Source organism: Bactrocera tryoni, chromosome 3 (genome assembly GCF_016617805.1).
Source record: "Bactrocera tryoni isolate S06 chromosome 3, CSIRO_BtryS06_freeze2, whole genome shotgun sequence".
Lineage (NCBI taxonomy): Eukaryota > Metazoa > Arthropoda > Insecta > Diptera > Tephritidae > Bactrocera > Bactrocera tryoni.
Window position 1 is genome coordinate 38,647,566 of NC_052501.1, and position 21,480 is coordinate 38,669,045.

Consider the following 21,480-nt stretch of genomic DNA (forward strand, 5'->3'; position numbering starts at 1 on the left):
TTAATACTTCATAGATATAGGTTAAGAGTCATTACAACGAACGTATCATGTATAACAATATCAATGCCTATCAATAGAAGTTTCGCAACACTCTACGAAAGGTTTTGGCCGCGCTTTTCTCACATTTTGTGGGCGCATTTTGATATTTTTGTAAACTGAGACTAAATGGAGAACGAACAAGTAAGGAAGGGCTAAGTTCGGGTGTCACCGAACATTTTATACTCTCGCATGATAAAGTGATAATCGAGATTTCATTATACGTCATTTACATATTTTTCAAATACCGTATTTGTGTAAAGTTTTATTCCGCTATCATCATTAGTTCCTAATGTATATACTCGTATTATACAGAGAAGGCATCAGATGGAATTCAAAATAGCGTTATGTTGGAAGAAGGCGTGGTTGTGAACCGATTTCACCTATATTTCGTACATGCCATCAGGGTGTTAAGAAAATATTATATACCGAATTTCATTGAAATCGGTCTAGTAGTTCCTGAGATATGGTTTTTGGTCCATAAGTGGGCGAGGCAACGCCCATTTTCAATTTTTCAAAAAAGCCTGGGTGCAGCTTCCTTCTGCCATTTCTTCCGTAAAATTTAGTGTTTCTGACGTTTTTGGTTAGTCCGTTAACGCACTTTTAGTGATTTTCAACATAGCCTTTGTATGGGAGGTGGGCGTGGTTAATATCCGATTTCTTCCATTTTTGAACTGTATATGGAAATGCCTAAAGAAAACGACTCTGTAGAGTTTGGTTGGCATAGCTATAGTAGTTTCCGAGATACGTACAAAAAACTTAGTAGGGGGCGGGGCCACGCCCACTTTTCCAAAAAAATTACGTCCAAATATGCCCCTCCCTAATGCGATCCCTTGTGCCAAATTTCACTTTGATATCTTTATTTATGGCTTAGTTATGACGCTTTATAGGTTTTCGGTTTCCGCCATTTTGTGGGCGTGGCAGTTGGCCGATTTTGCCCGTCTTCGAACTTAACCTTCTTATGGAGCCAAGGAATACGTGTACCAAGTTGCATCATGATATCTAAATTTTTACTCAAGTTACAGCTTGCACGGACGGACGGACAGACGGACGGACAGACGGACGGACGGACAGACAGACATCCGGATTTCGACTCTACTCGTCATCCTGATCACTTTGGTATACATAACCCTATATCTGACTCTTTTAGTTTTAGGACTTACAAACAACCGTTATGTGAACAAAACTATAATACTCTCCTTAGCAACATTGTTGCGAGAGTATAAAAAGCATGAGTACCATAGCAAAAACACTTCGTTTGTCAATCATTTGGCGCAAAACTGTTAGATTTTGAAAAATTAAGCTTTACCTCATATCCGCAATGGGGTTGCAACCCATGCATAAATGCTTAGTTGTAACAAAAGCAAAGCAACGCATTTAGCTTTGTTAGCATTTGGGGAGTATTTAAGGAACTAGCAAATTGTTTGAGATTTAGTTAATTTAATATCGTTTGTGCTTGCAATTGCCGGAGCAGGAAATTGGTCGTAGTCGAATTATGGCGTCCTCAGAATGTTCTTACGATGATAAGGAGCGCGTGTGGTCTGGTCCAAACTCACCGTTATTTCACGATTCCAATTGCTCCGTGGGCGATATTATTTATAGAAATTTGAAGAATTGGCCCAACAAAGTTTGTCAAGTGAGTGCAGTTCTCAAAATATTTTGGTGTGACACTAAGTGCGAGTTTTTATGAACTGATACCCCGGTTAATGAAAAGGATGAGATCACGGTTTAATCAGCTATAAAAATTTCGTCTTATTTATTTGTCGTTCTTTGTCTTTGTTGAGTGGTTTGAATTAGAAGACCTCAGTTATTGATTGATGAAATTGGTTGTTTAGGTGGAGTTGGGGTATGGGAATGGAAAAGATGTGTTTGCTAAATGGGTATGGATAGATATGCAACGCTGTGGTTAAAGTCTGAAGTGACTTATTGCATGCAGCATACGTCTGCATAACCTGGTGCTATATCTAAAATACGACTGTGGAAGAAATATTTAGACTTCACGTGGAAACAAAATGTCTTATTTCGCATTATGTGGGGTTCTGATTCCACAATTTTATAGGAAGAGTTGGTGTTAATGACAATTGACCTTCTTACGACTTAGTTAGTTATGTGTTGTAAGATTTTCGTATACTTCTTCTCTGTAATACTGCCACTTAGGTTATATGTAGCTGTCATATAGGCTTTTCTCGGATGAATGTTGCCAACATACTATGCATGAATGATTGAAATTAGTACTGAACTCCAATGAAAGCAACAAAATTAACAACCTCGTACTAAGTTCGGTTAAGACAGCATTACCGATTGATTGGAAAACCTTTATTTCTTAAGGTGTCGGATATTGATGGCCGCGAAGTTACCAATCGTGAACTGTTAACCTGGTCTAGACGTCTGGCGCTGCATTTCAAGAAACTGGGTCTACGACACGATGATGTCATCGGCATTGTGGCAAAAAACAGCACCTATACAAGCTCGGTTGCGGTCGGCTGCTTTATGAACTGTACGCCCTTCCATGCCGTAAACTCGGGTTTGGATAAAGGTAATGGAATACCTTTACAATTTCATTAGAATAAGCATATATTTCTACATATTTATTGTTTACAGATACAATCCGTCACGTCTTCCAAATCACCAAACCGAAAATAATATTTTGCGACGGCGAATGTTATGAGAAATTACATGAAGCCACTAGTTCCTTGAATCCATTATTCTATACGCTTACCGAACATATTGAGGGAGTTGGCACAGTTGAAGACTTGTTGAGTCCCGTACCAAATGAGAATCTTTATAAGTAAGTGCAGATTGAACCTTCAAGTTCACCTTAAGATTTGTCTGACTTATAACTCTTTACAGGCCTGAACCCTTCGTGTTGGGTAGTGAGCAGACAGTAGCAATACTTTGTTCATCCGGCACGACGGGTGTTCCCAAGTGTGTATGTGTGTCAAAGCATATATTGAACATTGATGAATTGTAAGTCCAAATCCTTAAGAAAACATTTTTCTATATACAGATGCATAATAACGTTACAACGTTATTTCATTAGTTTCGCAACCAGCGAAGATGTCATCTTCGCGAACAGCAGTTTGGACTGGATATCTGGTCTTAGCTTCACTTTACTCTCTGCGACCAAGAGTTGTAAACGTGTAATTACCAATAAGCCCTACACACCCGAATATATGATTGCGTTGGTGAAGAAATACAAACTCACTTACGTATTTGGTGCACCACGTCATGTTTCTGCTTTGGTCGCTTGCCCAGAAGCCACCATAGATAACTTGCGCTCCGTTCGGTCTTTTCTAGTTGGGGGTGGCTCCATTAGTCAACCGACTTTGCAACAACTGAGAGGTTTACTTGAAAACGGCAAAGTAATTTTTGGTTATGGCTGTACCGAGGCGGGATTTATATCGTTGAATTCGGACGAAAAATATCACACCTCTGTAGGAAAATTAGTTTCTGGAATTAAGGCACGTATTGTTGACGATGAGGGTAAGAATTTGCCACCGAACGAAATAGGTGAGATGTTAGTGAATACTGGACATATTTGGAGTGGATATTATGATAATCCAGTTGAGACGAAACGTGTTCAAGATTCACATGGCTGGTTACATACTGGCGATCTCGGTTATTTCGATGATAATCATATGCTTTATATAGTCGATCGCAAAAAGGATATAGTCAAATATGACGGTATGCAATATTGGCCAGGCGAAATAGAGCAGGTGATCAACGAATTGCCGGAGGTGGAGGATGTGTGTGTGGTTGGTGTGTATGACGAGAGGCATGGAGATGCGGCCGGTGCAATAGTGGTGCTTCGTCAAGGTGCCGAACTTACGATAAAGCAAGTAAGGGATCATGTCAGAAAACGCTTACCAGTAGATTATAAGCAACTGCATGCTGGAGTAATTTTCATCGATCGCCTACCGCAAAATGCCAATGGAAAGACACTAAAACGAGAGGCGAGAGTTTTGTTTGAAGTAAAGTGAAATTATGAAGAGGTTAGGAGATATACTTACATAGGTAACATTTCAATAAAATGATAGATATAAAGGAAAATATATAATGTATATGTGAGAATGAGTAGTTTACTAAAGATTTTGGTGGATATATATATACATAAATATGTCTATAAATTTAAAAATAAACACAATTAAAAATTACGTGTCTAAATAAATATTATTTAAAACATAAGCAAATGCTCAACATTCAAAAAAAGAGTAGAAAAAAACGTAGGGAAGGTTCAAATTCAGGTACATTTTCTACTTCGACAAGGTTCAAGGCCAGAGAAATTCTTTCAGGGGTGGGAAAAACTTCATACTAAAATTTTTTGTAGGAATTAGATATTAAGTATTCGACGAAATCGTCAACGAATTATATTCAGATACATATAGTGTTTTATTTAGTTATATTGTAGGTCATAGATTCGCTTAGTTTCATTACTATTTTTTACTACGCGTCAGCTAAAAATGTATTAAAATCAGCTTCAAAAGAGATATACAGGGTCCGGCAATCGTGTAACCAACTTCAGGCCGTTCGAGCAGCTGTCGCACTGGAATCAGCTGTTTATAAATTTGCTGAATGACAGTTCGGAATATTGTTCAAAAGTGTACAAAAGCGTTTTGCCAAAAGTGAACACAAAAAAAGTGATCAGTGATGGAATTCAAACGTAATAGTGTGATTGCTTTATATTTAGCTGGAAAATCACAACCAGCAATTGTTCGTGAGCTCAAACACCTTGTTGTGAATAAAGGTTTTGTTTATCGCACCATCACTCGTTACAATGATACTGGTAGCATCGCAAGACGCCATAGAGGTGATCTTCAAAAGACTGCAACGTCACGTGAGTTGGTTCGGAAAGTGAAGAAGCGAAATCAACGACGAAGTGCCAATCAAATGGCTAAAGAACTGAAAATATCCGACCGCAGCATCGGACGCATATTGAAAAATGAGCTCAAGGCCAAGCCTTACAAGTTCCAAAAGGCCCATGATCTCACACAGAAGCAGCCACAAGTAAGACTTGAGAGAGCGAAGCAGTTGCTTCGCTTGGCCGAAAGCGGTCCAATTCCGAACATTGTATTTACTGACGAAAAAAGTTTTCCAATTGAGCGATTCGTAAACTCTCAAAACGATAGGGTTTACTTGACCGACCATTCATACGAGAATCTAAGTCATCGGTTGGCCACCAGGAGGCAGCACCCGCCACAATTATGGTTTGGGCCGCTGTCAATGCAGATGGGCGCTCTCCAATTGTTTTCATCGAGCCTGGCTTCAAAGTAAATGCGACATATTATCGGGAAAGTGTTCTGGAGGCTGCTTTGAAGCCGTGGGCTTACAAATATTTCGGTCGCAAACCATGGACGTTTCAACAAGACAAGACCGTCTCACAAAGCGCGAGTGAACCAAGAATGGCTGAAAAACAACGTTCCGAACTTCATTACGACCACACAATGGCTCCCGAATTCACCAGATGCCAATCCAATGGCTTATTCTCTCTGGGCCATTTTGGAGAGCAAGGTCCGAAGTAAAAAATACACCAGTCTTGAGATGCTGAAGAAAGCCATTGTCCGTGAGTGGGCCAAAATACCGGCAAGTCACATTTGGGCAGCGTGCGATTCGTTTTTTGACCGTCTCAAGGCCAAAGTTCAGGCAAAAGGTGGTCATATCGAGCAAGAGTGACTTGGTCCTGAATTTATGATTATGTTCACACATTTTGTGCTTTAAAATAAATAAAAATAAATATTATTAGGGACATGACGTTTGCACCACAGTGTAGACCAATTTTTTATATAACCAAATAATCTTTAGAAAAAAAAAAGAAATCGAAGATCACTATATAGGGTTTATGGGTAATCTCCTAAGGTTGGTGGTTTTTCAGCCATGTATGTAGCATTTGAAAAAATTGCATTAAAATGATGATCAGCATGCATTCTTCATGTGCTCAGTATTGGAACCAATGTTGTTATGGCGTTTGATGCTTTCGAAAGGTCGATTGATTCGTTCTGCAGAATCACACTAAGTGGCTGCTTAAGTCACAAAACATCGCTGATAAAGAAAATTCCAATAATAAACTCGAAGTTGCACAGTACGACGATCAGATTCGACGCTGTTGTTGCAGTCGTTCTATTCTTCCATTCACTTTGGAACTCTCCCGCAGTTGCAAGTGACATCGATTCGCTGTATGGGCTCAGGAAAAGTTTCAAGAAGATTCGAGGTTTTCGAGCCAAATTTTGTTCAGCGATGAGGCTCATTCAGACCTTGGAACAAACCAAACGCGTGTCATTCGCCAGTTACCACTCTAAATGCTCGAACGAGTTATTGAAAATTGGACTTAACGGATGGACCATCTGAGACGTAGCTGCGGCCAACATTTGAAAGAGATCTTCAAAAAATAAATGACGAAGAATGTTCTTTGGAATGATAATAAAACGGCAATGAAATTTTAAGTTTCTGTATTTTTTCCTTAAAAAAGTAGGGAACATGGAAATTGATCATACTTTATTGTCAGGAAAATATTCTTGCCGAATTTTAACTTCATTGACGAAGTCACCTTTAGGCACCGGGGTCCACAATTGGGGTATATCGGAACTCGAACAGTTATGATTCGTTTTTGACAATTTCTAGACTTGATGTGACTATGGCTGATAATGATAAAGGTACTATTTGTGTTAAGTTTTATCCCGATATACAAACTGGTACTTGTATTGAAAACTAGAAAAATCGGATGGAGTTTAAAGTTGTGTTTAATTGGAAGTAATCGTGCTTTTCTTCCGATGTCGCCCATTTCCACACCGTAAGATAATGTAGGATAATGTTAACAACCGAATTTGGTTGAAATTGGGCGAGTTGGTCTGCAGACTCCACTTTAAGGGGTTACATGGATTTACGGGTTTCAAAAGTTGGAATTTTTTAATGTTTTATTAAGTTCTAGTTTTCAGGTTGATCCGAGTAATAGTTTCGGAGATATCGCCTTGAGAACTTGTGCGCTGAAGGCTAGCTTGGCTAAGTCCACCATCTTCAAACGCGTTTTTCTCGAAATTCTGTTTTTGAAGTTGGTTGGTAAGATTTATTGAGAACTACTTAACCGATCTTCATGAAATTTTACACAGGCCTTTGGAGTACAATTCTTAAAGACTTGGACGAAGTATTTTTGTTCGATTACAACTATTTAAAAAAAATGTTCTTTGAAATTTAAATTTTTTTGTAAAAATGTCTGCCAAAAATTTAATTTTCAATTTTTTCCCCTTCGTTCGAGTTCTAAGTTAAAGGTTTTAACTAAAACACGTATTTTTTGACTTTAGATGATTTCGTAAGGAGTTATCCTGCCAACGCGGGTGCATCTTTTTCCGAGGGATCACCGAAAATGGCGTCGCACTTTTCGAGTATTCGAGAGAATATTTCTTTCCAACAATTTCAGAGTTTCTTTGTTAATACAAGTAGTGTATATTTGTAAAAATAAAAAATTTAATAAAATATTTCATTTTTCGTTAAGCAGCTTATCAACAGTAACCGTATACGTAATTTTTTGAATGATTAGACGCATTATTCTATGAACTTGGCCTAGATTTTTCTCACGAATCTATAAAGCATCTAAAGTTCCCAAGAATGGCACGTAGATTTGTCATTGCTTTTTAAGCGGCGCTCGTTATTTGGAAAACATATTGGCTTTGTTAAGATATCAAACCAGGAGTCATAAAGAGTTTCTTACCTCTCGCACTTGATATTTTCAGAACGCCTGCGCTCTTATAAATATAATCTTAATTATATTTATGATTGAATCTCGACAAGACTGACGTTGCTTTTGTAAACAGACGTAAGCGAGCCCACTAATTAGTAGTACGTACTTATTGTAACTGACATAATTAGGAACGTGCCGAGTATAAACTATGAAAACAGCTGATAAAGAATGTGAAAGTCATGTACGTTTTCAGTAAATAAGTATAACCAAGTAGCAGATGCACATATGTATAAATTTTAATTAAGCTGACTCCTGTCAATATTAATTTCTTTGAATTTGAGGAAATTTAGTGGCGAAACGAACAAGTAACTGTTAGTTTAGTTTATGTAACCATTTCACTAAACAAGAACTTTTCCATACTAATTACTAATGCAAAGAGGTCTTTGAGTGCTAAAGCTCAAAGATAAAGATCTAGAAGTCACTACTCCTTTATAAAAAGCAACGATGATGAAGGCCCACCCCGCAATCGCTTGAACCTACATATATGTAGAAATCAAAAGTTATTGAAACCCCCCTATCAGCTTTAAAATAGTAGTCATTTCTGTCAGTACCATTTCATATCGCTGATTAGAACGTTATGTAAATAAATCAGCAAAATCAGTTATTGACTGACGTTAGGTAATGCTATACAAGTATATATTCACAAGAATTATTTTATATTTAACATAAGTATATTATTACGATGATAGCATTGAGACCTAGGTGGGGACTTGAAATGCGCACGTGTGATTTAGTAGTAGTAAGAACTTTACCGCTGTAGCTTTGCTGACCGTGGCGTTTTTCCAAACGACTCATCTTCGTTGTCATGTGCTTTTGTTCAAAATCGGACATTGCCAAGTATGATAGTTTTGATAGCTGTATGGTTATATACTATATATATAAAGGATCAGGATGACGAGACATGTTGAAATCAGGGTGCTGTCCGTTCGTTTGTCCAAGCAAGATGTAATTTGAATAAAAATGGAGACATCGTAATAAACTTAGGTAGATGTGTTTCTTGGCAAAAAAGAGAGAACGAGTTCGTAAATGGGACCACTGCCTCACCACACGAAATGCCATTAAAGATGGCGCACTTAGCTTAGCTAACCTCCAGCGCACAAGTTCTCAAGGCTGTATCTTCGAAACTATTACTCGGACTCAACCTGAAAATTTAGGACAATTTTCTAGAGGTGTTGTAGAATTTAATAAGATGATAAAAAATTGATTTTTTTAAAACCCGTAAACCCATGTAACCCATTAAACGAAAATCTATAAAGTGTCTTAATTAAGCACGAAATTATGATACAAAACTATAATTTTATACAGGAAGTAGCGGTAGTGCGAGGCAATTGTGGGCTAAATATTTTTTAAAGTGGGCGTGAATTCGCCACTCATTCAACTTTCTGAGAAGAAGTCGTTTTATCGTTTCTTCATACACTGTGATAGTATAAAATAACAGTTAAGTTGAAATGTTGAGTTTGCTAATGCCCTGAATAAATGAGTCAGAAACAGGATGGCAAGGCAGGGCTTTATGTGGTTATCTGGTGTAAAAATAGGGCAATGGGCGTGGCTATGCCCACTTCTATGTAAAATCTTACATCTCACATATAACTACTTTACCAATTTTCGCTTGAGGAGACCCATTCTTCCTATAAAACATTGTGAAAATGAACGAAATCGAACTAAAATCACGCCCACTTCCCTTATAAGATACTTTTAAATTCTATCTGTTTTTTTCACTCTGCGATATAGAAATCAAATAGCATTAAAGTTATTAGTGTAAAAGTTTGCACAAATAGTGTCCTCAAGGTATTTAAACTTACAAATTGTCGAAATCGGATTACAATTTGTGCCAAAAATGGGTAAAATCGGTTCAACCTTTCTCATATATGATTTAAGAAATCATAAGAAAAACACACACTAATTGTTAAGGAAATTCAAATGTTTTTTTAAGTTAAGTACAATCTATACAATTAAGTTATGAATATAACATCTTTCAAATGACCTCCACTACTTCTCTCGCAGGAACGATTCGATGAACACAATTTTTGAGTACTTTTTCAACTAAATCAAGTCGCATATCATGAATAGCACGTTCAATATTGACTTCTAAAGCTTGAAGAGAGTCCGGTTTATTGCCAAAGATCAAATAACCCCACAAGAAGTTATCTAATGGTGTTAAATCATTACTTCTTGGAGGCCATTCAATGTCAGAATTTCTTGAAATAATCGAATCTCCAAACTTTTCTCACAATTATTCGGTCGTTACACATGCTGTGTGGCACGTAGCCCCGTTTTGTTGGAACTAGATGTTGTCGAGATCAACTACATACATCCAATTGCGGCCATAAAAAGTTGGTTATCATCGATCTATACAGCTCTCTATTGGCAGTAACGGTGTCACTAGCTTCATTTCGAAAGATGTACGCACCGATGATTCCATCAGACCATAAACAGTGGCCATGAATTTATGTTCGAATTGTTGAAGCATCCATCGTATTAACCGGATTAGGCCCCCAGCGACTTCCTTTTGCTTGCAGAACTCAAAAAATGTATGCGTATCAAGCGTTTTTCATCAAATGGAGAGGTCATAATGGCTGTTTAAGGGTATTTTGCAGACCTTCCGGATTCTCACTTCAGGGATGGTATCCACAGATTGGAGTATCTTTGGAGCAAGTGTATTAATGTTTATGGAGACTATACTGAATAATAAAGTGTATGTTGAATCATAAAATTGTGTATTTCTTATCAAACGACAAAACTTATTGAACAACCTGGTATTTCGATAGCTTACAATTGACGAAAATATTCGGATTAAAGCCTGCTAGACTAACATATATCCGAATAACATATTTAGTACAAGGAAGCCGTCGTGATTCGTAGACAGATTACTCATATTTTCGGCATTAAACTGTAGTATAACCAATCATATGCGTTCCGTTAATGAAGAGATTTCTTACATATTCACGGATATATCTTCTTCTTCTTACACATATATAAAAATGAAACGCTATTTCGTGATGTAGTCGCAGAAGGTCCGAACCACAGCACGGAATTCGCTTATTCCTGCAAAATGTCAACAATCATCGCAATGGAATCCGTTTTTAGTCGATTGAAGAAATAAAACAAAATTCCCTGAAGGAGTTGAAAGCTATCCCAAAAAGTGCTTATGAAAAGTGTTTCGAGGACGGAAAAAATCGTTGGCATAAGTGCATTACATATGGTGAGGGGCTCGTGCATTGCAACTGTTCGGAGGCGGGTTCACGATAAGCCCTGTTCCAAATTTAGCTTAGTTATGGCTTTAAATCATCATTAATAGAAGAATGGTATTGTATCGACAAGCCAATCCAATACCAAGAGTATGAGAGATAAGGAACATGTCTACGAAATTTCATATGAATCTTAAATTTTACTAAAGTTATTGCGCGCGCAGACAGTCTGGTGGATAGGCAGTCTCCCAAATTTCAAATTATCTCGCCATCCTGATAACTTTGGTATACATAACGCTGAACCTGTCTTGACTGGGTTTAGATATTACAATCAACCGTTAGGTGAACAAAGCTATCTGAGGCAATATGTTGCGAAAGTATAAAAACAAAGTTTATCATATGTATGTCTACTTGTGCACAAAATTTAGATTTGCCGTACGTGTTTTGTCCAGTCATGCCAAAATAAGCGAAAAAACATGTACATATTATTCAAAACAATACCTCAAAGTCTTTACGGCTCTTAAGTTTATAGGGGATTGCTATCGTGAGTGTTCGCTCTTTGTTGTTGCTAACGGGTGATCCAAGTAGATTTACTGTTGTCAATAGCCTATTTTTCGTAGTAATGTTTATCATTTCATCATGGAAAGACTTAAGCCTGAAGTCTGTTTACATATTTACAAATCGTTCAACTTTATTACGAAAGATCACGTTCTTTAAATAATGTGTTTCGCGTGCTTCAGTCGACTTATGGTCAACATAATCGCCTACTGAGCATACTATTCGCAACACCATGCCCCATCTTAAAACCCCGCAATTCATTTGTGGGGACACTTGGTTTCAATAAGAAGGTGGCACTTCCCACACATTGCATCAATCAATGAATTTATTGAGAGAACACTTCGGTCAGCAGATAATTTCACGTTTTGGGCCAGTCGAATGTTCACCAAGGACGTGTGATATCACACCCTTAGACTTTTTGCTGTGGGGACATGTAAAGTCTAAAGTCTATGCGGGCAATCCCGCTTCGAGTCATCGAAAATTGAACTCAACGGATGGATCATCTGAGACGTAGTCGTTTCCAACATTTGAAATAGATAATCTTTCAAAAATAAATGCCAAAGAATGAGAATACTTAATCATTCCCCATTTAATTTGAAATTTCTGTATTTTTTTTTTAAAAGGTAGGAAACTTCGAAATAGATAACCCTTTATTTACACCACTTGAATATTTTATTTGTTAAGTCAGATTGCACTACAGGTGCTTTATTAGTGCTTATTAGCAGAAATTTTGTAAGGTAAATATGACACTCCACGAAAGTTTTTGGCCGTGCTTCTTTCAGATTTTGTGGGACGCTTCTTGATCTTTTTATGCATTGAGACTGAATGGAGAGCGAAAAACCATACGCAGCAGAAACACTGTGTGGCAATGATTTTACAGCTTTACCTCATATCAGCAGTGGTATTAACCGACTGTCGCCCGCTAATTTATGTTGGCATTTGGAGAGTATTTAAGGAAGTAACAAATTGTTTAGAATTTAGTTACATTAATATCGTTTGTGCGTGCAATTGTTGGAGCAAGAAATTAGTCGTAGTTGAATTATGGGGTCCTCAGAATGTTCTTACGATAATAAGGAGCGCGTGTGGTCTGGTCCGAACGCACCGTTATTTCACGATTCCAATTGCTCGGTGGGCGATATTATTTATAGAAATTTGAAGAATTATCCAAACAAAGTTTGTCAAGTGAGTGCAGTTCTAAAAATGTTTTGGTGTGACAATAAATATGTATTTTTATGAACTGACCTTGTGATAAACGATAACAATGAGATAACGGTTTAATCAGCTATACAAATTTCGTCTTACTTTGAGGTTGGAATTAGAAGACTTCATCGGTTGGTTAATGAATTGGCTTTTTTGGTGGCGTTGGGGGTTGGAATGGAAAAGATGTGTTTGCTAAATAGGTATGGGTGGGCATGCAACGCTGTGCTTAAGGTTAGACTGGAGGACTATCAATTGTTATGGGTATTTTTACGCCATTGGCTTAAATATATTTTTTTTGGATCCGCTGTATAAAAACGTTGTCGAAAGCTTCGTACATTATTATCGCGCATTTACAAATTAAGTTTCAAATATAAATATTTAGTAAAAAATGGGAAGGGACAACCCTTTATGGAACATCTTGGTTAATGCTCATAAGATTTTTGAATCTTGGACCAGCAGTTTAACATCGACTAGAGGTCGCACGAAGTGTTCGGGGTATCTCGTCAAAATTTACTGATTACGCGGGTAAACAGAAGTCCACTTGTTTCTTGTGACATGAACAGAACAAAGTGTTTATTATGTAAAAATTGTCATGAATGCAGAAAATAGCTACAGATTTCTTCTATCACCTATAGTTTTTTTGCTCTGAGGATTTTTGTTTAAAAAGAAAACAGCGATAGATATATTATTGTTATATTATTTTATTAATCAAAGAGTACCTTAAAATGTTACTGTCAATGTTTTTCGGCGATATTTTGTTTTTGGAGTATCCCTTAACAATGCCCAGCAGTAATCGGCATGCAAACTGGCACTCTACTTGTCTTGGTACCGTTTCTCCATAGCAGAAATGTCTTAGTGGAACCGTTTTCTCATGTCCGTCACTTACGGCTCCTAAATTTTCGGGGAAAAAATCCAAATGGGAGTCTAGAAAGTGAATTTTAAGGGACATGTTGCAACCCATTTTTTATAGGCAGTAAATAGTTCAGTCACAAGATCTTTGTAATTGTCTGCTTTCAGTTTTCCAAGAAAATTTATAACAACGCTTTTAAGGGCACTTCTGACTCGTATTTCAGTTTCATTCAGCGTTTCCTCAAATGTTTCATCTTTCTTTAGTTCTCTGATTTGCGGACCCACAAGTATGCCATCCTCACTTTTTGCTTCACTGACTCTTGGAAATTTTTGTTTCAGATACAAGAACCCTCTACCATTTCTGTCCACTGTCTTAATAAAATTCTTCATTAAAAACATTTGCAAAGGTGGTATGTAGTTGTACCTTTAAGAGATCAACTTGAGGTTCACTGGTATCGTTTTTTTTGTCGCGGTGCGAGTGACTGACGTACCGGCCACTGCTCGGAGTGGTCGTGTGAATTTGCTCTCATAGCCAGAAGTTACACGAAGGTAAATCAGGCAAATGCGGTGGTCGCGGCACAATATTAGTTGAAAATGTGGCGAAATGATACCGAATAACCAATGCAGTATGAGATGGTGTGTTATCACACTTCTTTGTTCAATAAATTCAGACATAGTAAAAATCGAAGAGTTCACTTTCAGAGCCTCACAAAACGAAGCGTATCTTAAATACTAATGAATATTTGGACGTGAAATTAGCATAGATGTGACTAACAGTATTACCAACTTACGGAACAAAATTTACCAATTCGAAACACATGCGTAATATAAATTAACTGACCTTTCAATTTGATCACAGTAGTATTGTAAAATCTAATTCCGCAGGTTACAGAATATCTGTGGCTGATAAAAAATTCTGCTTTCAGATTTGACTTCAGGGTAGCTAACCGCATTAGAAACACCTAAGAGTTTTCATATCACAAATTATGTGTCTAACAGTGTTATTAATACTGATCTTGTAACATGTTGATGCTAATTTATGTAGTTTTGCTGATTGTTCGCTAGATTATTTTCTTGAATCTCTGCTCTCGTTTGCAGTTAAAATGAACTGGGCTTATGAAGTGGCATATTGATGATAAACATTGTGGTAAGATTCCACCCAAGTACCAGTACGTGTGGTTTTTAGACGAGGTGTTTCTAAATTGAATTGATAGATATAATATTTCCATTCAGTTATCTGGTACTTCTCACACGAGGATGAGCAGAGGATTGGATGAAGGTTGGGAGTCTTGCACCTTGGACGAGTAATTGAGAACTGTAACAGTTCGTTCTTGGCTGGACAAAATATACAATATTTGTTAGTAAAAAACAGTCAATAACTTCGGTTGCAAAGCTTTAACACTATTCAAAAAATAAAAAAGTTCTTCAAACAGAAACTTTATTTCAATCATGGTCTGAAAATTTATTTGAAAGTTGACCTAGACAATAATCGATTCCGAATTTCGTGAAAATATCTCGTCAAATTAAAAAGTTGTCCTTGTTTGGAAAAAATTGATCAATTTTCGGTTTGAATGACAGCTATATGCATTACGGCCCAATATCTGCGCCTGGGCTAAATCGGCAGTTTTTTGAGGAGAAAAGAACATATTTTGACATATTTGGTATACATTTCAAACTTAATATACTCTGCACTCTGTATGGGGTATAATTAATCGATTTTGATCATTAATGGGTACTTGTCACCCGCAGATAAAATATTTGCTCACATCTGAAAGATATCTTGCGTTTGAACAACGCCTGTTAAAACTGATCTTCAAAAGATTTTATAGCGTTTTTATTATTCTGCGTTCTGGCGCTCCGCATGCATTACCCTACGCAGTTATGAATATCCACTCCATGTAAGTCACTTTCTGTTTTACTGAATCGATTCTTAGCGACCGTTTTAATCTACTCATCTACTATTCTTAGTAATTGAAATACAGTTCCTAGTTGTAAGACTTTCGCATATTTTTTCTCACTTATATTGCTCCATATGTTGTTTCTAGCTGTCATATAGTCCCTTTTCGGATGAAGGTTGCCAACGAATTAAGCATGAACTAATGAAACTAGTACTGAATTCCTATAAAAATGACAAAATGAATAACCTCGTACTAGCTTCGGTTAAGTTAGCATTACAGATATTATTGGTAATCCTTTTATATCTTAAGGTGTCAGATATTGATGGCCGCGAAGTTACCAATCGTGAACTGCTAACCTGGTCTACACGTCTGGCGCTGCATTTCAAGAAACTGGGTCTACGTCACGATGATGTCATCGGCATTGTTGCAAAAAACAGCACCTATACAAGCTCGGTTGCGGTCGGCTGCTTTATGAACTGTACGCCATTCCATGCCGTAAACTCAGGTTTGGATAAAGGTAACGAAAGACCTTTACAGTTTCATTGCACTAAACATCTATTGAAACATTTTTATTAATTACAGATACAATCCGTGACGTCTTCCAAATCACCAAACCGAAAATAATATTTTGCGACAGCGAATATTATGAGAAATTACATGAAGCCACTAGTTCCTTGAATCCATTATTCTATACGCTTACCGAACATATTGAGGGAGTAGGCACACTTGAAGACCTGTTGAGTCCCATGTCAAATGAAGATCTTTATAAGTAAGCGCAGATTGAACTTTCAAGTTCAACTTAAGACCTGTCTGACTTATAACTCTTTACAGGCCTGAGCCCCTCGAGTTAGGCGGTGAACAGACAGTAGCAATACTTTGTTCATCCGGCACTACGGGTGTACCCAAGTGTGTATGTGTGTCAAACCATAATCTGAACATTGATGAATTGTAAGTCCAAGAACTTATGAAAATAGTCATTATGCAGATGCATAATAACGTTACAACATTATTTCTTTAGATGCGTAACCAGCGAGGATGTCATCTTCTCGAACAGCAGTTTAGACTGGATATCTGGTGTTTTCTTCATTTTACTCTCTGCGACCAAGAGTTGTAAACGTGTAATTACCAATAAGCCCTACTCCCCCGAATATATGATTGAGTTGGTGAAGAAATACAAACTCACTTACGTATTTGCTGCACCACGTCATGTTTCCGCTTTGGTCGCTTGCTCAGCAGCCACCATAGATAACTTGCGCTCCGTTCGGTCTTTTCTAGTAGGGGGTAGCTGCATTAGTCAATCGACTTTACAACAACTGAGAAGTTTACTTGAAAACGGCAAAGTAATTTTTGTTTACGCCATGACCGAGTCGGGCCTTTTATCGTTGAACTCGGATGAAAAATATCCAACCTCTGTAGGAAAACTTGTTTCTGCCATTAAGGCGCGTATTGTTGACGATGAGGGTAATAATTTGCCACCGAACGAAATAGGTGAGCTTTTGGTGAATACTGGGCATATTTGGAGTGGATATTATGGTAATCCAATTGAGACGAAACGTGTTCAAGATTCGGATGGCTGGTTACATACAGGGGATCTCGGCTATTTCGATGATAATCATATGCTTTATATAGTCGATCGCAAAAAGGATATAATGAAATATGACGGTATGCAATATTGGCCAGCCGAAATAGAGCAGGTGATCAACGAATTGCCGGAGGTGGAGGATGTGTGTGTGGTCGGTGTGTATGACGAGAGGCATGGAGATGCGGCCGGTGCAATAGTGGTGCTTCGTCAAGGTGCCGAACTTACGATAGAGCAAGTAAAGGATCATGTCAGAAAACGCTTACCATTAGATCACAAGCAACTGCATGCTGGAGTAATTTTCATCGATCGCCTACCGCAAAATGCCAATGGAAAGACACTAAAACGAGAGGCGAGAGTTTTATTTGAAGTAAAGTGAAATTAAGAGGATTTTAAGGGATATATGTACATAAGTGTAAATTTTAATAAAGTGATAGATATAAAGCAAAATATATATTGTATGTATAAGAATGAGTAGTTTAATAAAGATTTTGGTGGATATATATACATAATAATTTAAAAATAAGCACAATTAAAAATTACGTGTCTCGTTGTTTATTCGGTGTAACCTCCTAAACTACTTAACCGATTTTTGTAAAATGTATCATACTGTGTCTAGTTTAAATCAATTTAAAACATATGATTTCTTATACGACAACTACGTTATAAATATTATTCAAAACATAAGCAAATGCTCAACATTCAAAAAAAGAATAGAAAAAAACGTAGGGAAGGTTCAAATTCAGGTACATTTTCTACTTCGACAAGGTTCAAGGCCAGAGAAATTCTTTCAGGGGTTGGAAAAACTTCATACTAAAATTTTTTGTAGGAATTAGATATTAATTATTCGACAAAATCGTCAACGAACTATATTCAGATACAGTACTTGTCCAATAAATTACGAACGAAAAAAGAAAATATGCAGAGTTCTAACTTTAATCATTAATTAAAATATAAATATTTGGCGTATTTCAGAAAAAAAATATTTTTTATATGCTATATACATTAAACTTAAATTATTTTATTTTTGTATTGAATCATATTCAATATTTGGTCGCCTCGCCTTTAGTTTTTAACACAGCCTTTATTCTATCAGGCAAGCTTTGAATGCAATTTTGTATCATGCTGTGCTATTCGACGTTATTTGTCCAGACATCTTCAATGTTTCGCTTTAAAATGTCAATTGTTGTGTTACTTCGTTCATAGGCCTGTCGTTTAAGATATGCCCAACGTTCTCGATTGGATTTAGGTCCGGAGAATTGTCAGGCCAAGGCAAAACTTCCAAATGCAATTCGTTTAAGATTCATGCTTTTTCTAGCTGTATGGCATGGAGCCGCATCTTGCCTAAAGGTATATTCTTCTGGCGGAGTTGTTAAGTTGGTTAACATAAGGCATCAACGTATCTTTAAGTATAGATATGTATTGAACAGATCGCATTGTGCCTTCAATGAATTGTAGGGGACCAGGATCTTCTGCAGAAATGCAGCCCCAAATCATCAGTGAAGGTTGGTGTTTTACCCTGGGAAGAACACAGGAGCTAGAATATCGAGACCCCTTTCGACGCCCCGACTCAGTCACTTCTGCCAAACGACGTACATCGCTAAAAAATAACCTTTAAAAAATGTTAAATACAATTTTAATATGCTTACTATTGTTAGTTAAAAAAAAAAAAATAAAAAAGGAAATAAATTTAAAACAATGTAAATATGTTAGAAACGTATCTTGCTCCAATATCTTGAATCATAATTTTTGTGCAGCTGATTTCACAATACTCGACGTCGTCGTCCTGCATTTTAAGCCGTTTTCGTAAGATCTTCTGCGTAGAGTATGCAGAGATATCTTAACGCCAGCGCTTCTAATGTTTTGTAAAATACCTTGCGCTGACGGAGTTCTATTTTTTAGCGCTTTTCTTACGATTAGACGATCTTCCCTTCCACTCGTTACTCTCTTTCTCCAGCAGTTTGAGCGATTATTATCACTAAGACGCACTAAAGACGATTCAGAAGAAGTAGATAGTAAAGAATCACCAATGGTTGAAAATATGCAAAATGAATATGTTAACAAACGCGAAAGTCAGTTAGTGACTAGAAAGCCATAAAACCGTGGTGGGTGTTCAAAACCAAAATGTACGGTAATGGTGTGGTGACACGGCGTAAAGCCAGATTAGTGATCAGGGGATCTAATAAAAAAAGCTGTTGATTATGAAGAAACGATTGGCCTTGTAGCTCGATACACCTCATTACGTTAAATGATAAGATCTATATGTTGCAACCTGATGGTTGTGATGACAACACTGTTCGTGTGTGTACGCTGTTGAAATTCCTATATGGACTGAAACAGTCCATCCGATTATGGATTATGTTGATGTTAACGATGTTCTATTGTTTTCAAGCGACGAGAAAAGTATGAAAGCGTTAAAGAAACAACTTTCATCAGACAGAAATACTACAAAGAGCACTATAGAAATAAGTCAATCCTTACTACCTACTTATAAAATCATTTTTAAGCAATCGTACGTTCTATGTCAAGGAAAAAGATGCATTTTCTGAGCTTTATTCGATTGAAGCTGGAGTTCCACAAGGGAGCGTTTTGGCCCCGTATTTTATACAACATTTACAGCTGACCTACCGATCGCTAATTGCTTAGAGGTAGCAACTTATGCTGATGATACGGCATTTATCGCCACCAGTTTTAATCCTGGTGATGCCTCACTGCACTTACAAGAACAACTTAATATTGTCGAAAAATGGCTAAAGAATTGGAAGATAGAAGTAAATACACAGAAATCCGTTCAAATAACGTTTACGTTAAGGACTGAGAAATGTCCCCCCGTAACATTAAATGGCTCCATAATACCTGAAAGTGAAACTGTGAAATACCTTGGTCTTTATTTGGACAGACGTCTCACTTGGAAGATACACATAAAAGAAAAAACGAAGCAGCTCAAATTTAAAACTAAAAAAATGTACTGGCTTTTAGGTCAGCGATCACAACTTAGCCTTGAAAATAAAGTACGACTTTACAAGTCAATGCTTAAGCCAGTATGGATGTATGCAAATGGGGTACGGCGAGTATATCCAGCATTGAAATCCTCTAAAGATATCAATCGAAAACTTTAAGAAGCATTGTAAGTGCTCCTTGGTATGTAAGCAACTTCGAAATACACAAAGACTTAAATATACCTTTTGTTAAAGACGAAATCAGCAAATCTTGTCAAAAGTATTTAGATAGATTGTCTTATCATGAAAACTTACTGGCAATAAATTTACTAGACAACAGCATGGATGTTAGACGCTTAAAAAGAACTCACATTTTGGATCTTCCATACATTTTTTTATTTTAAGTAGTTTTAAGAAGTTTAAGCAAATAAAATAATTTAAGAATATATTGATTAGTCTCAATGGAGAACAATCAATCCTGTCACTATTAATGTATTTAAAAAATTTGCTGATTGTCAATTGATAGATTACAAATAAATATATATTAAAAAATATATATGTATACATATATAGTTATATATTTCGGATATGGTGCAATATGGAACGTCCAGCAGAAATTCGGTTGAAACACAAATCGACTTAAATCAACATCTGAGTAATGAAGCAGAGCAATATGAAATGTCGTTGTGCTTGCTTGTTATTCGCCTCACAAATAACGGGACCTGGCATCAGTTTTGCAGTTAATCTACTGGGTTGTTTCTCTACAAACCCAGGAAAATCGCACTGATACCTCATATTCACCAGTACAAATGGAAAAAGGTAAAACGGCAGCATTTAGGAAGCGGTAATATTAAATACATTTGTATTCCAACAAACTTCGATGTCGTAGATAATTTCTTCCATCTTGGAACCAGCATTTACACCAACAACAACGTCAGTCTTGAAATCCAACGCAGAATGACTCTTGCCAACAGGTGCTACTTCGGGCTGAGTAGACAATTGAGAAGTTAAGTCCTATCTCGACGAAAAAATACCAAATTCAACAAGTCACTCTCATCGTCAATTTAAACTCATTATTTAAACAGACGAAACTACGTAACAAAATGTATGTACGAAATGTAAATTACAAAAAAAAAGTTAAATTATTAATATTTTTTAAGCAAAGTGTTGTTCAGGCACAATGTTGAAATAAAGAAATTGTCAGCTGAAACAGTGCTCTTCGCTAAAATTATTTTTATTATTTTTTATTTTTATTTATAATAATTCATATAACAAAAAGAGTTTTATTGTATAAATACATAAACGCAGCACTGGCGACGAGGCCTTCAGCCGAAAATTATTTATATGGATGGATAGCAGGTAAAAAGCCATTTATCTCTAGTACAAATAAGAAAAAACGGCTTGAATTCACGAAAGCTCACGTTGATAAGCCTTTAAGGTTCTGGAAAAGTTTAATGTTCACTGACGAAACAAAGATAAACATTTGGGAATATGAGGGACAAAA

General features: G+C 36.9%; 2 protein-coding genes across 2 annotated transcripts; both read left to right on the forward strand.

Annotated features, from left to right (window-relative positions):
* Positions 1–1,480: 1,480 nt before the first annotated feature.
* LOC120770964 (4-coumarate--CoA ligase-like 7) lies at positions 1,481–4,151 on the forward strand. Its single transcript, XM_040098695.1, has 5 exons — positions 1,481–1,672; positions 2,365–2,572; positions 2,638–2,824; positions 2,887–3,003; positions 3,077–4,151. The coding sequence occupies exons 1-5, from the start codon at positions 1,532–1,534 to the stop codon at positions 4,014–4,016; spliced, it is 1,593 nt and encodes a 530-aa protein (XP_039954629.1). The 5' UTR covers positions 1,481–1,531; the 3' UTR covers positions 4,017–4,151.
* An 8,372-nt stretch (positions 4,152–12,523) lies between these two features.
* On the forward strand, positions 12,524–17,477 carry LOC120770966 (4-coumarate--CoA ligase-like 7). Its single transcript, XM_040098697.1, has 5 exons — positions 12,524–12,693; positions 15,768–15,975; positions 16,041–16,227; positions 16,290–16,406; positions 16,477–17,477. Exons 1-5 carry the CDS (start codon positions 12,553–12,555, stop codon positions 17,414–17,416), a joined length of 1,593 nt encoding a protein of 530 aa, XP_039954631.1. The 5' UTR covers positions 12,524–12,552; the 3' UTR covers positions 17,417–17,477.
* The last annotated feature ends 4,003 nt before the right edge of the window (positions 17,478–21,480 follow it).

What these genes read in the sequence shown, in the direction of transcription:
- LOC120770964 (XM_040098695.1), top strand. Translation starts at nt 1,532, where the DNA reads ATGGCGTCCTCAGAATGTTCTTACGATGATAAGGAGCGCGTGTGGTCT. An exon ending in GGCCCAACAAAGTTTGTCAA is followed by an intron (nt 1,673 to 2,364) that starts GTGAGTGCAGTT and finishes TTATTTCTTAAG; the next exon opens with GTGTCGGATATTGATGGCCG. An exon ending in ATATTGAACATTGATGAATT is followed by an intron (nt 3,004 to 3,076) that starts GTAAGTCCAAAT and finishes TTATTTCATTAG; the next exon opens with TTTCGCAACCAGCGAAGATG.
- LOC120770966 (XM_040098697.1), top strand. Translation starts at nt 12,553, where the DNA reads ATGGGGTCCTCAGAATGTTCTTACGATAATAAGGAGCGCGTGTGGTCT. An exon ending in AAACTCAGGTTTGGATAAAG is followed by an intron (nt 15,976 to 16,040) that starts GTAACGAAAGAC and finishes TATTAATTACAG; the next exon opens with ATACAATCCGTGACGTCTTC. An exon ending in AATCTGAACATTGATGAATT is followed by an intron (nt 16,407 to 16,476) that starts GTAAGTCCAAGA and finishes TTATTTCTTTAG; the next exon opens with ATGCGTAACCAGCGAGGATG.